This window comes from Leptonychotes weddellii, chromosome 7 (assembly GCF_054177405.1).
Source record: "Leptonychotes weddellii isolate Sample4059 chromosome 7, ASM5417740v2, whole genome shotgun sequence".
Lineage (NCBI taxonomy): Eukaryota > Metazoa > Chordata > Mammalia > Carnivora > Phocidae > Leptonychotes > Leptonychotes weddellii.
The window spans coordinates 44,425,482-44,436,594 of record NC_138375.1 but is presented as its reverse complement, the minus strand read 5'-3'; the positions used below and the strand labels follow the sequence as shown (position 1 = coordinate 44,436,594).

The window sequence follows — 11,113 nt, the reverse complement described above, 5'->3', positions numbered from 1 at the left end:
GAGAGCGGCGGTTGGGGGCGGGGGGGGGGGAAGAAGACAGAGAGAATCTCCAGCAGACTTGAACTGAGCACAGAGCTGATGGGGGACTCAATCCCAGGACCCCAAGACTGTGACCTGAACCGAAACCAAGAGTCAGATGCCCAATTGACCGAGCCACCCAGGCACCCTTAAAATGTAGCAGATTCTTGATTTCTCTGTTGAGTTTTGACTTTTTAAAATAGATTTAGACTTGTTAACAGGAAATGATGTATAATTTTGTTATGATCCAAATCTGATTTACATCTGTGGGAACAAGTCACTTAGCTAAGCCAGTCACTGGCATCCACAGGGCAGCTCGGTTTTGTTATGCTACAGCTCTGGGGCTGTTGTAACTTAATTTCTTTGTGAAAAACCGCTCAAGAAAGCCAGCCTCCAGTACTGGTAGTGAATGTGGCAGAGCCTAAGAAAATGATGATTAACAGACAGAAAACAGTAGCATTACAAAGTGTATTTAGAGAGGAACACATTGGGTTTGATAGTACCTTGGATTGATGACAAATCTATATGGAAACAATAAAAAAAATTATAAAAAGTATTCTGCCATGCATAAGTTTCCTACCTAAGGAAGAACTCTTGATGAATCTATTGGTTACCTTGTGTTGGGTAAGTATACAGAATGTACAGAATACTTTAAACTCTTGGTCAAATCTGGAAGACTGTCAGGAATCTGTACAAACACGTACTTTTGATGGTAAACAAAGGTCTTCAGTTAATCGTTCACAAAGTCTCATGTTTCATGTTTGTTCTTAGTCTTTTCTACCTGCAGAGTATGTTTAGTGTTTAATTTGCTCCCCATTGTCCCCCCACAAAAAACTGAAAATATATTTTTATAGGATTTATCTTTCTGCTTTATCTGTAAATAGTACAAACAGTCTAAAAATTTGAGTTAAGGTTACAAGAATATTGAGCCGTATCAATCAACAATGTTCAGTAATAGGAAAACATCAATTTAAAACATTAAATTTTGTACTCCCAGTTCCCCATCTCCATGATAGTACTGAACTGAACTATTACTGAAATTGAAGGTCAACATCAATCAGAATGGATCAAAGAATTTGGTAGTAGAATGATGGAAGAATAGCATTTGGCTTAGAAAAGAGTATGTATAGCCCTTAATTTTCTTACAACTTAAAACAATTAGAATTTCAGTTAGAATTACATCAGCTGAGGTACTTTTCTATTGTCGTATCATGTGAGGAAGAAACACTTGAAATGGTGTTTTTGAACATTAATACATTTTCTGTGGTTTTCATGTCTTAGGCAGGCAGCTTGAGTTTGGATTTAAGCAGTTTTTCTGTCTGTACTATGTTTTTAAAATGTTTTAGGTGTCCAGTTACAGTATCTAACTTGATCTTTGAGTATCCAGAATTACCTTAAAAAGAACTTTAAAAAGTTGAAGCTTTAAAAAGAACTATGGGACTCCTCTACTCATTAAAACCTGTCAGTAAACTGTTCTTTAATATTTATTTGGTGTTAATTTTTTTTTTTACTATGCTAGCTAAAGGATGAGGTGTAGTATTTCAGTGCAAATTCTTCATGGTTATTTTAAAAAGCAGAGTTTTATGTTTCAGCATTTAGTATTTTAATGTTCCCTCCTGAAAAGTAAAGAGGAAAACAGAAGGTGCATAATCCAGCATAGTCCTCTGTGTATTTTAACTAGATGAAGTCATAAGTAATACGCACATGAGCATCCCACATATTTATGATGTAAGTGGATTGAAAAAGAGCATATGTTTTTTAAGTAACCAGGTTACTCTCCTGAAATCTTCTGACTGCAGAAGGATGGATAGGAGAGCCTCAGATTTTTGATGTCTTCAATTTCAGTTTTTCCCTATTCAAACTTTTTTTTTTTTTTTACCTTGCTTTTAAGAGTATTTGTGTTTGGGTGGGGGCATATTAGTTTCCTCCTTTCCAGTTGGTTACTTTGTATTTAAGACTTAGTAAAACCAAAGAAAATGTAACTTCCATGACTGAGAATACATTTCTTTCAAGATTAATTCAGCATTTAGTTCTTGGGCATGGAGCCTGATGTAGGGCTCCATTCCACCACCCTGAGATCATGACCTGAGCTGAAATCAAGAGTTGGACTCTCAACCAACTGAGGCACCCAGATGCCCAGATGTCATCTTAATATATTAACTAGCAAGCTTTTTCTTTTAGGTTATATGATATTACTAATTCTCAAATTGTTAGGACATTGAGGCATAATAGAACATGGGCTTTGGAATTAGAAAACCTAGCAGAGTTTGAACATCCATTGTTTTTACTAATTATGTGATACTGAGTGAGTTTATTTAACTTCTCTACCAGGGAGTTGCTATTAAATATATTTTTCCTCTCAGTTCACTCTTTTTTTTTTTTTTTTGGTAGAATGGGCTGCTGCTGGTAACGACAGCTTGGCAGCACTAGAGAGAAACTGGCCAGCACTAGGTTTGTTATATTTTTTCTTCTGTACTTCCCAATATTTATTTTATTAGTTTTCTTCTGGTGTGGAGGGAGCACTGTAGTTTATTCCTTGTATTAGCACTTTAGCTATTTTGTATCTAAAATACTATATAATCAGATATGATAATATTTGGTTAAGCAACATGAATTCTACTGAACCATTGCTTGTGTTAAGACATTTTTCATTGCTTTGTGTTTTATTTTCAGATCAAGAAAGACTTTTCCACTTCCCTACACCATTTCTATGCAACCTCAGATTTTTGCTAACAATGAAAGTTATGGATTTGTTGAATTTAGGAGTACTAGACTTCTTGGTTCTTGATCACAAATTTGATTCTGTTCACAGGACTGTAATAACATGTTACTTGATTTTAAAATATGAGTATTGAACCTATAAAATGTTCAGCTTGCAAATAAGGGTAATGTGGTAAAGGCCATCCCCTGATGAAAAATGAATATCACATGATCTGTTATCAAACTTTTAGAGCAAGTATTCTTTTTATTTTATTATGTTAATCACCATACATCATTAGTTTTTGATGTAGTGTTCCATGATTCATGGTGTGTGTATAACACCCAGTGCTCCATGCAGAATGTGCCCTCCTCAATACCCATCACCAGGCTAACCCATCCCCCCCACCCCCCTCCCCTCTAGAACCCTCAGTTTGTTTCTCAGAGTCCATAGTCTCTCATGGTAGAGCAAGTATTCTTAAAACTATTGTCCTGATGTTTTGGCCAGAAGCTTTAAAAAAAAGGGGGGTGGGGAACAAGCATTAAAAAAAGGAACTTGTTACCTGAGAAAACTTTTTTTTTGGTGTTCATTTTATGGATGTTTTATTATTTTTAAGTTATTGAAAGATTGAAACTTTACAGGGAGCATGTAATAGTTTTCCCTGTATCATAAAAGTATCTTCTGAAATCTTTGTGGCATTGAGAAAAAGAGGTAATTTTTAAGTGTAAGTTCAGGAATCATTCTTTCCTAAAAGAGTTTCTTAAAAACATGTTAATTTTAATACTAGGTACTTAAATTGTTCCCTGTAGTTTTACACGTCATAGCACTTGGTATACATATTGTAGTGTATATACATATACTTTAGTTACTAGTTCGCTGCACTTACTAGCCTGATAAAACAAGACTTTGGAAGTACAAATAATACTTAACATGGTCTACCATGATGCTTATTTGCCTAAAAAGAGTTAAAATGTTGCTAATGATGTTACATGTACTGATGATATATAGTACTTTCTATTTTTAATGGCATTTAATACTTTTCCCTTGGTTACAGTATAAAATTCATAGGAGGAAATTCAGAAAATACAAGAAAGTATAAAGAAAAAAATACTATTATTTAAAACCATTACTTTGAAAGCTGTGTCTCTGTCTCTTGTTGCCTGTTTTCCTGTTACTTGGACTCTCTGTGTCTGTAAGTGTGGATGTAAATATGCATGCAACCAATAAAACACAGATTTAAAGATCTAAAAGAAAATACTGCTAAATATTTTCCTGATCTCAGAGTGAATGAAGTCTTTATAATAAGTTTAAAACAAAAAGAAGAAAACATGAAAAATATAACTATTTTTTTTTAAAAAAAGGAAGTAAAATTAAGGCAAGCTGGGAAAAATACTTCTTACTACATCAGTCTGTTTCAGTTTCCTTATTCCTTTGTTAACAGGTAGAACTGAATTATACCTAAGCTTTACCTTTTCTCTTGGTGTATGGTTTTGTTTTAACAAAGCATGTTCGGGGCGCCTAGGTGGCTCAGCTGTTAACACGTCTGCCTTCCGTTCAGGTCATGATCCCAGGGTTTTGGGATTGAGCCCCGCATCGGGCTCCCTGCTCAGTGGGAAGCCTGCTTCTTCCTCTCCCACTCCTCCTCCTTGTGTTCCCTCTCTCGCTGTCTCTCTCTGTCAAAGAAATAAATAAAATCTTTAAAAAAAAAAAAAAAAAGGAAAGCATATTCTTGAACTTTTTGACAGGAAAAAATTATCAATAAGGATTTTTCAAATTTTTTCTTGTCAATCATTAATGCAGATTAGAAGAAGCATTGACCATCTATAAGTAAAAGCCCCATTTTAGCTTTTACTTTCAACCAGTCTTGTCTCTAAAACGACCCAAACTTAATAAATAAAATAACCTTGGTATTTTATCGGTAGTGAGTGGTGAAATAAACAGAAAATGAGGAATAAAGAGGAGAGCCAAAATGAACACTAATAATTGACAAAGTGAATAATCAACCCTTGAATAATTGAACATTGGCTATGTGGACACAGCCATAGAAGCATGGGTGCGGAATTTGCGGGCAGTAACTTTCAGCATTTGGCATTAAAGATCCAGTGAAGGAGTGGTGCTGGGTTGTTCAGGGTTAAGTACTCTCACTGGGGACTCCCTTAGTCCTGTCCGACCTATTGGGGTGTTGTGAGGAGCAAATGGAAAAGCACTATAGACTCAATGAAGTCTTACCAATACAAACAATAATGATTGTAATTGTGGATTTTATCCTTATAGTAAAAAGCAATGGTTCAGTATTGCTTTAAGGTAAAATCTTCAGAACATGAGCAGTTTCTTATATTCTTCAGTCTTTGGTTATTTCCTGGTAATTTCCTATGATTTTGTTTGCAGAACACATCCTAGACCTTTGTCTGAGTTTTGTGTGTGTGTTAAAAAACTGTTGGGAGAGCCCCCTCTAGTGTCTGAAGTATCCAATTTTAAAACATTTTTGTCACTCATAGAAGTTTTAGGAATTAAACTAGCTATTTTTCCTTTCACATCTGGACATAATTTCTTTTTTGGGGGGAGGGAAGGGGTTATTTTCCTTTTTTAAAAAGGTCACTGGAATTATGGGTAGGGTGTGGATTAAGGGCAGTGGAAGACATGGGAAAGGAAGGATCAAAATGCCATTTTTACCTTTTTAGAAATAGTTATTTTTAAGTGAGCTGGAATAAGGCCAAACTATACAGTGTCATGTTTTGTTTTGTTTTAGTTTACATTTGTTTCTGAATTAGGTGCAGCTTAAAAATACTTTGTTTTGGAATTCTCTGTGGCCATCAGATCTCATCTTAGAGTTCTTTGCAGTTTCTGAAAGCAACAGTTTCACTAGAAAATGGCTTTAAAATAGAGCCTGGTTTTCTTCATGGAAGTTGTGTGACTTTGTTACTTTTTGTTATTATCATTGCCATATCTTTTTGTGGATATACTTTGTAACTACATTGTAGGTGTTCTAATGCTAAGTTGTCATTTTACATAGTTCCCATTGTTTTTCAACCAAGGAAATAAGGCAATTCTTAAATCATTGGCTCTCTGCCACCTCTCCCTGTAAACACACAGCACTCAAACACACAGGCCTTCAGCTAAGAATCTTGTGAAGGGTTAGAGAAACAGGACCTTTCTCATTTGACCCATGGGCTTTTGTAGCTTGAACAAGGAAAGTAGTGTTCTGAAAGCTACAGCATTTATGAAGGCTCTAGTAAAAATATTTCATGTGCATGGACTAGAGATTAACTCCTTTCATCTTGTTCTCTAGCAAATTAAACAATGCAAACAGATTTTAAGTGCATTCTTGGTAATGAAATGTTTGGGTGAATTATAATCCTAATTGCTATTGTTCCTTCCCACAGCTGCATGTTGACACTTATAACTGCCTAAGCCACGCATTCTTCAGCCACTAGGATAAACAAAAGCATTTTGAAATCCATCATTTTGTGGCATCTTAAATTGCAAATCTGTCATTGGCTGCCTTGATTTTATTTTGTTTCCATTGTTGAAGAAATTAAAAAAAAATGTTACTCCTTTGTATTTATACATAAAATTATTGTCAATAGAATCATTACTGGGTTTTTATGAAAATTCATTCATTAATAGCCTTAATTTTTAAAGAAGGCAGTGGAAATTATGTCACAGGGAAACAATTTCTATTTATGTTCTCAAACTAGTTGATATTTTAGGGGCAGCTTTCTCCAAAATTTGAAAGAAAGTAATAGGATTTCACTTTTCTTCCTTAGTAGAACAGTCTTCTGAATGTAAATCTAGAAGCTAGATTTATTCTGTGATTTGGCAAGTCATATTTATATGTGTAATGGCTCCTTTCAAATTTGACCCAAAACCATTTATTAGTCTCTTTCTTTAAAAAAGGTAAAGAGGGCGCCTGGGTGGCTCAGTTGGTTAAGCGACTGCCTTTGGCTCAGGTCATGATCCTGGAGTCCCGGGATCGAGTCCCGCGTCGGGCTCCCTGCTCGGCAGGGAGTCTGCTTCTCCCTCTGACCCTCCTCCCTCTCATGCTCTCTGTCTCTCATTCTCTCTCTCTCAAATAAATAAATAAAAATCTAAAAAAATAAAAAAATAAAAAAAATAAATAAATAAAAAAGGTAAAGAAAGAGAAATGTTCACAATGAATTTAAAATTTATATTTCTTTATATTTGGGAAACAGGTTTGAATATCACTTATAGTCAAATCTTCCTTACTTGAAAAAACAGAACCTTTTGATAACTGAAAAACCATACAGCAAGAGTGGGGTATATGGAAGTAATAATTAACAAATCCCGACTGTTTCTAAGGCTTAATTTTAAGTGGAAGATTTGAATGACCGTATCCATAGGCATCTATTAGAACAAGTGCTCAATAATAATTGGAGCTTTAGATGTCAAATGGATACTACTACAAGTCATAGTTTCACAGTATTTTATTCCTCAGAATGTCTGAATTCTTAAATCCATTTGAGTATGGAAATTCTGTTTTAATAACTGAACTTTTTGCCATCTTGTATCTTAATTTTAAGGTACTCTTTTCAAAGTTAATTCTTCCTTATAAAAATATTACTTAATATTTTTAAATCCTCTTACTAGGTGATTATTATCTGTGATGATAATAATAGCAGCTAACCTGTATTGAGCAATTTCTGTGTGTCAGACACTGTGCTAATAGATACCATTTGAGATGCTACCCTTTGAGGTAGTGTTCTTCTTACTTACTCCTGTTTTGCACTTGAGGAAACTGAAATTAAGACAATTATAATAATTTTGCCAAAAGTCACAAAGTAATTGGAGTCAGATCTTTCTGACTCCTAGAACCCATGTTCTTGACACTGCTGAAGTCTTAAGTGAAAGTTAAATAAGTTGTCATACAATTTCCTGATGGAATATTATGTAGCCACCAAAAGTGAGGCTTATGGTGGCTAGTGACATAGAAAACATACAAGTGAAAAAAGACCAAGGGATTACAGTTAAATGTTCATAGCAATTCTAAATATTTTTAGTGTTATCTTTGGTTTGTCATTGCTTTTTTTTAATGCAATATAAATAATGTTCTGCTCTTATATAATTTTGCTAATTAATTTACAGAAATTCTGTAAGGAAACAAGAGTGCATATAAACCAGATCTGGTCAGAAAACTGACAACTTAGTTTTATAATAGACTCTAGCATGTTCAATTTCCTTTTTAATTTGACCCAAAGCCATTTTTTGCTGGACTTATGCCAGCTCTAATGTAATCTCTTATCTGTATTCTGGAAGGCTAATGGAATAGTCAAATTTTCTTAAATACAACTTAAATGTGTTATATAGTGTCCTCGAAGTAGCTTATGCACAAAAGATGTTTTCTTTCCCACCATGTAGAGGTATCTCATTAGGACACCCAGTAGTGTCATTATTAAGTTTTCATGTGTTTCTCAGTTTTGATGCTAATCTTTGTGTGTATGTGCGTGCATTTTTTTCTCTGCAGCACCAATGTGGTTATGAATTATTCAGAGATCGAGTCTAAGGTTCGAGAAGCAACGAATGACGATCCTTGGGGACCTTCTGGGCAACTCATGGGAGAGATTGCCAAGTAAGTGATAATTTGACTCAGCAGTGCAGAAAGAATCCAACTATCTTTACATAGAAATATGAAATTTGCTTTCAGTTTTAAACAGTTTAGCTGCCAGATAGAAATTTTGCATAATCATTCAGATACTAATGGAGGAAGTTTTATGCAGAGTCCATTTCCCCTTAAAAATGAGCTCAAGAAAGTAAAAAAAAATTTTTCAATGAGGTTTAGAGACTTACTGTAGCTTTTCATAAAATTTTGATAAATGTATATAAAATAACTTGAAATAAAGTTAGGAATATATTTTTTTTTTGATGAGCATCTTGACCACTGTCCTGGTAAGTAAAGGGTTTATAAAAGATGATATTAGTGGGGTTTATACGTGTGCTACATATTTTACAAACTATGAGAAAAATATTTTTATGGAAGCATATCTAAATTTTTTAAATTAAATTGCTTATTAAATTTTTTAAGCTTTGGGAAAACACAGTAACTTAGAACAAGCCTGCCATCTACTGTCAAAATTAATATATTGCAAAGTCTTGAGGAAAATTCTTTTTCAGGGCTACATTTATGTATGAACAATTTCCAGAACTTATGAACATGCTTTGGTCACGAATGTTAAAAGACAACAAAAAAAATTGGAGAAGAGTTTACAAGGTATGGACATCAGTTTGTTTTTATTATTTGACATGTTGAAAACAAATGCTTGAAATTTTAAGGTATACATACATAAGTGATTATGAAGGACATTAAATCCTAGAACAGAATATTCTTAAACAGGTAAAAAGTAGATTTGCTACGTGTGTTGTTTTCTAGTCACCATAAACAACTGTTCTGAAAGTAAAATGTTTAAAATTAATAATACTTACAAATATTTTCATTTTATTAAACTTTTTCCTACTGGAAATATATTTGTGCGTATCAAAAGTAATGAATCTACAGATGGATGTATATTTAGTGGATGAGCAATTAAGATGAAAACCACAGTCTAATATGGTTTCTCATCTCTATATAAAAATTTGCCTAATTTATAATAATATTAACACAGTATTCTGCACCAGAAATATGTTAGTTTAAAATATAATTAGAAATCCTAAAACATATTAAAATTCTAACATTTTAAATTTCCAAATGGGTACTTTTTATCGGATTCCTTTCATTTAGTTCTGATTTCATCATATAATGTGGAATTCTAAAGATTATCATCTGTTTTCCAAACCCACCATATTTTCTTGCTACTCAGAATAAGTTTCTCTGTGTTTTCAAAATGGCATATAATATTTATATTTGAAACTTTGAAAGCAGTATTTTGGCTTTCGGGATTGAAGAGCAGTGCTTTATTTAGTTCCATGTTTTTGATGTTACTTGTTTCTGAAAACATTCACGGTCATTCCCTTAGCTTGTGTATTTGTGATGAAATAGTTGATACTTCTTTATGTGAGGTTTATTCTAAGCAAAGTTAAGGTCACAATGCATAATTCAGTGGTTTTTAGTGTATCCACAAAGTTGCGCAGCAGTTACTACTACCTAATATCAGAATATTTTCATCCCAAAAAGAAACCCCATAAAATTTTTTTCTCTTTATTTGTTGGCAGCCAGTTTTTAAAACAAAAGTTACATCATTAACTTCCAGATTTAATTTGATCTGGGGAAAATGCTATGGGATCATAAAATTACCAAATAATTGTTCTCTTTAAACTGATATTTTGAACAATTCAGTTCACAGTTCTGTATTGCCCCGATGAAAAGTAAAAATTGAGCCACTTTCTAAAAGCTTAGTGTTCATTTGTATCATACATTCAGGTATTTCTTAACATTAGAGAACTATTTTTTTTTAATCCTTTGACACATGGTGTCCAGTAGACAGCTTATAATTATTTACTGTGGTTAGAAGAGGAATTTCAAATTGATAATACAAGTTTTAGACCATGTATTTAAAGTCCAGTGTCAGGAAAGAAACTCTCCCTGCCTCTCACTTACCCCCAGAAAGATTATTTGCTAATGTTGGAATTATTTTTTAAACCATTTACCAAAGCTCTACCAGAATTTATTTTGTTAAATCATTGGTGCTTTGTATTTTTACAGTCATTGCTGCTTCTAGCTTACCTCATAAGGAATGGATCAGAGCGTGTTGTTACAAGTGCCAGAGAACACATTTATGATTTGCGATCCCTGGAAAATTACCACTTTGTAGGTGAGCAATAGAAAAACCTTATAAGCAAATTAAAACAGTAGTTGGAGTTGTCAGTCACCTGAACCAGCTTAGAAGCTTCTCCACTCTAATTAGAATGTGACTATTGCTGGTTGTGTGACGAGTGCAGAATCCAAGACGTGGGGCCCTAGAGTATTAATTAGTGAAGACAAGAACTTGCAGAAAAGACTGGCTAATAACAACAGAACCAACACAACATGAGTGTTCGGGTTTATATTAAAATATGCACTGGAGACTGGTCCCCTGTGGTGTCCATAAAGGAATAGCTTTAATCATATGGGAAGAAAAGGTTAGAGCTCCAAAACACACACATCTGTTTGAAGCTGGGTTTTTTTTTTTTTCCTCCCACCAAATAATATTTACTGTGCAAAGGCAGCAAGGCCAGAGTGTGTTTTGAATGTGAACGAGGATACAGGATAAACCACATTTCATTTTGTAGTGTACCCCAGTTGAAAGCACTTTAAAAATTCAGTTTTTCAGCTACACTAAATTCTGGTAATTAGTATTTCCAAACTTGTATGGGGGAAACCAAAGCATTTGAGTATATTTTAGTCATTAAAATGTTAAAGTGGATCTTTTGTTGTTGTTGTTAAAATAATGTAGGAAAAGAAAACAT

The 11,113-nt window shown here is 33.9% G+C and overlaps 1 protein-coding gene across 3 annotated transcripts in view; it reads left to right on the top strand.

Moving 5' to 3' along the window:
* The window catches only part of CLINT1 (clathrin interactor 1), a 58,495-nt gene that overhangs the window by 21,654 nt on the left and 25,728 nt on the right, over positions 1–11,113 (top strand). For 2 of the 3 annotated variants that reach the window (XM_006730468.3, XM_006730467.3), the window contains exons 2-4: positions 8,199–8,303; positions 8,846–8,942; positions 10,371–10,479. In XM_006730468.3, the coding sequence (XP_006730531.1) occupies positions 8,199–8,303; positions 8,846–8,942; positions 10,371–10,479 (311 nt within the window). Of the gene's footprint in view, positions 1–2,409; positions 2,470–8,198; positions 8,304–8,845; positions 8,943–10,370; positions 10,480–11,113 lie in introns of all 3 variants that reach the window. The other variant, XM_081826255.1, reaches the window with a different exon arrangement.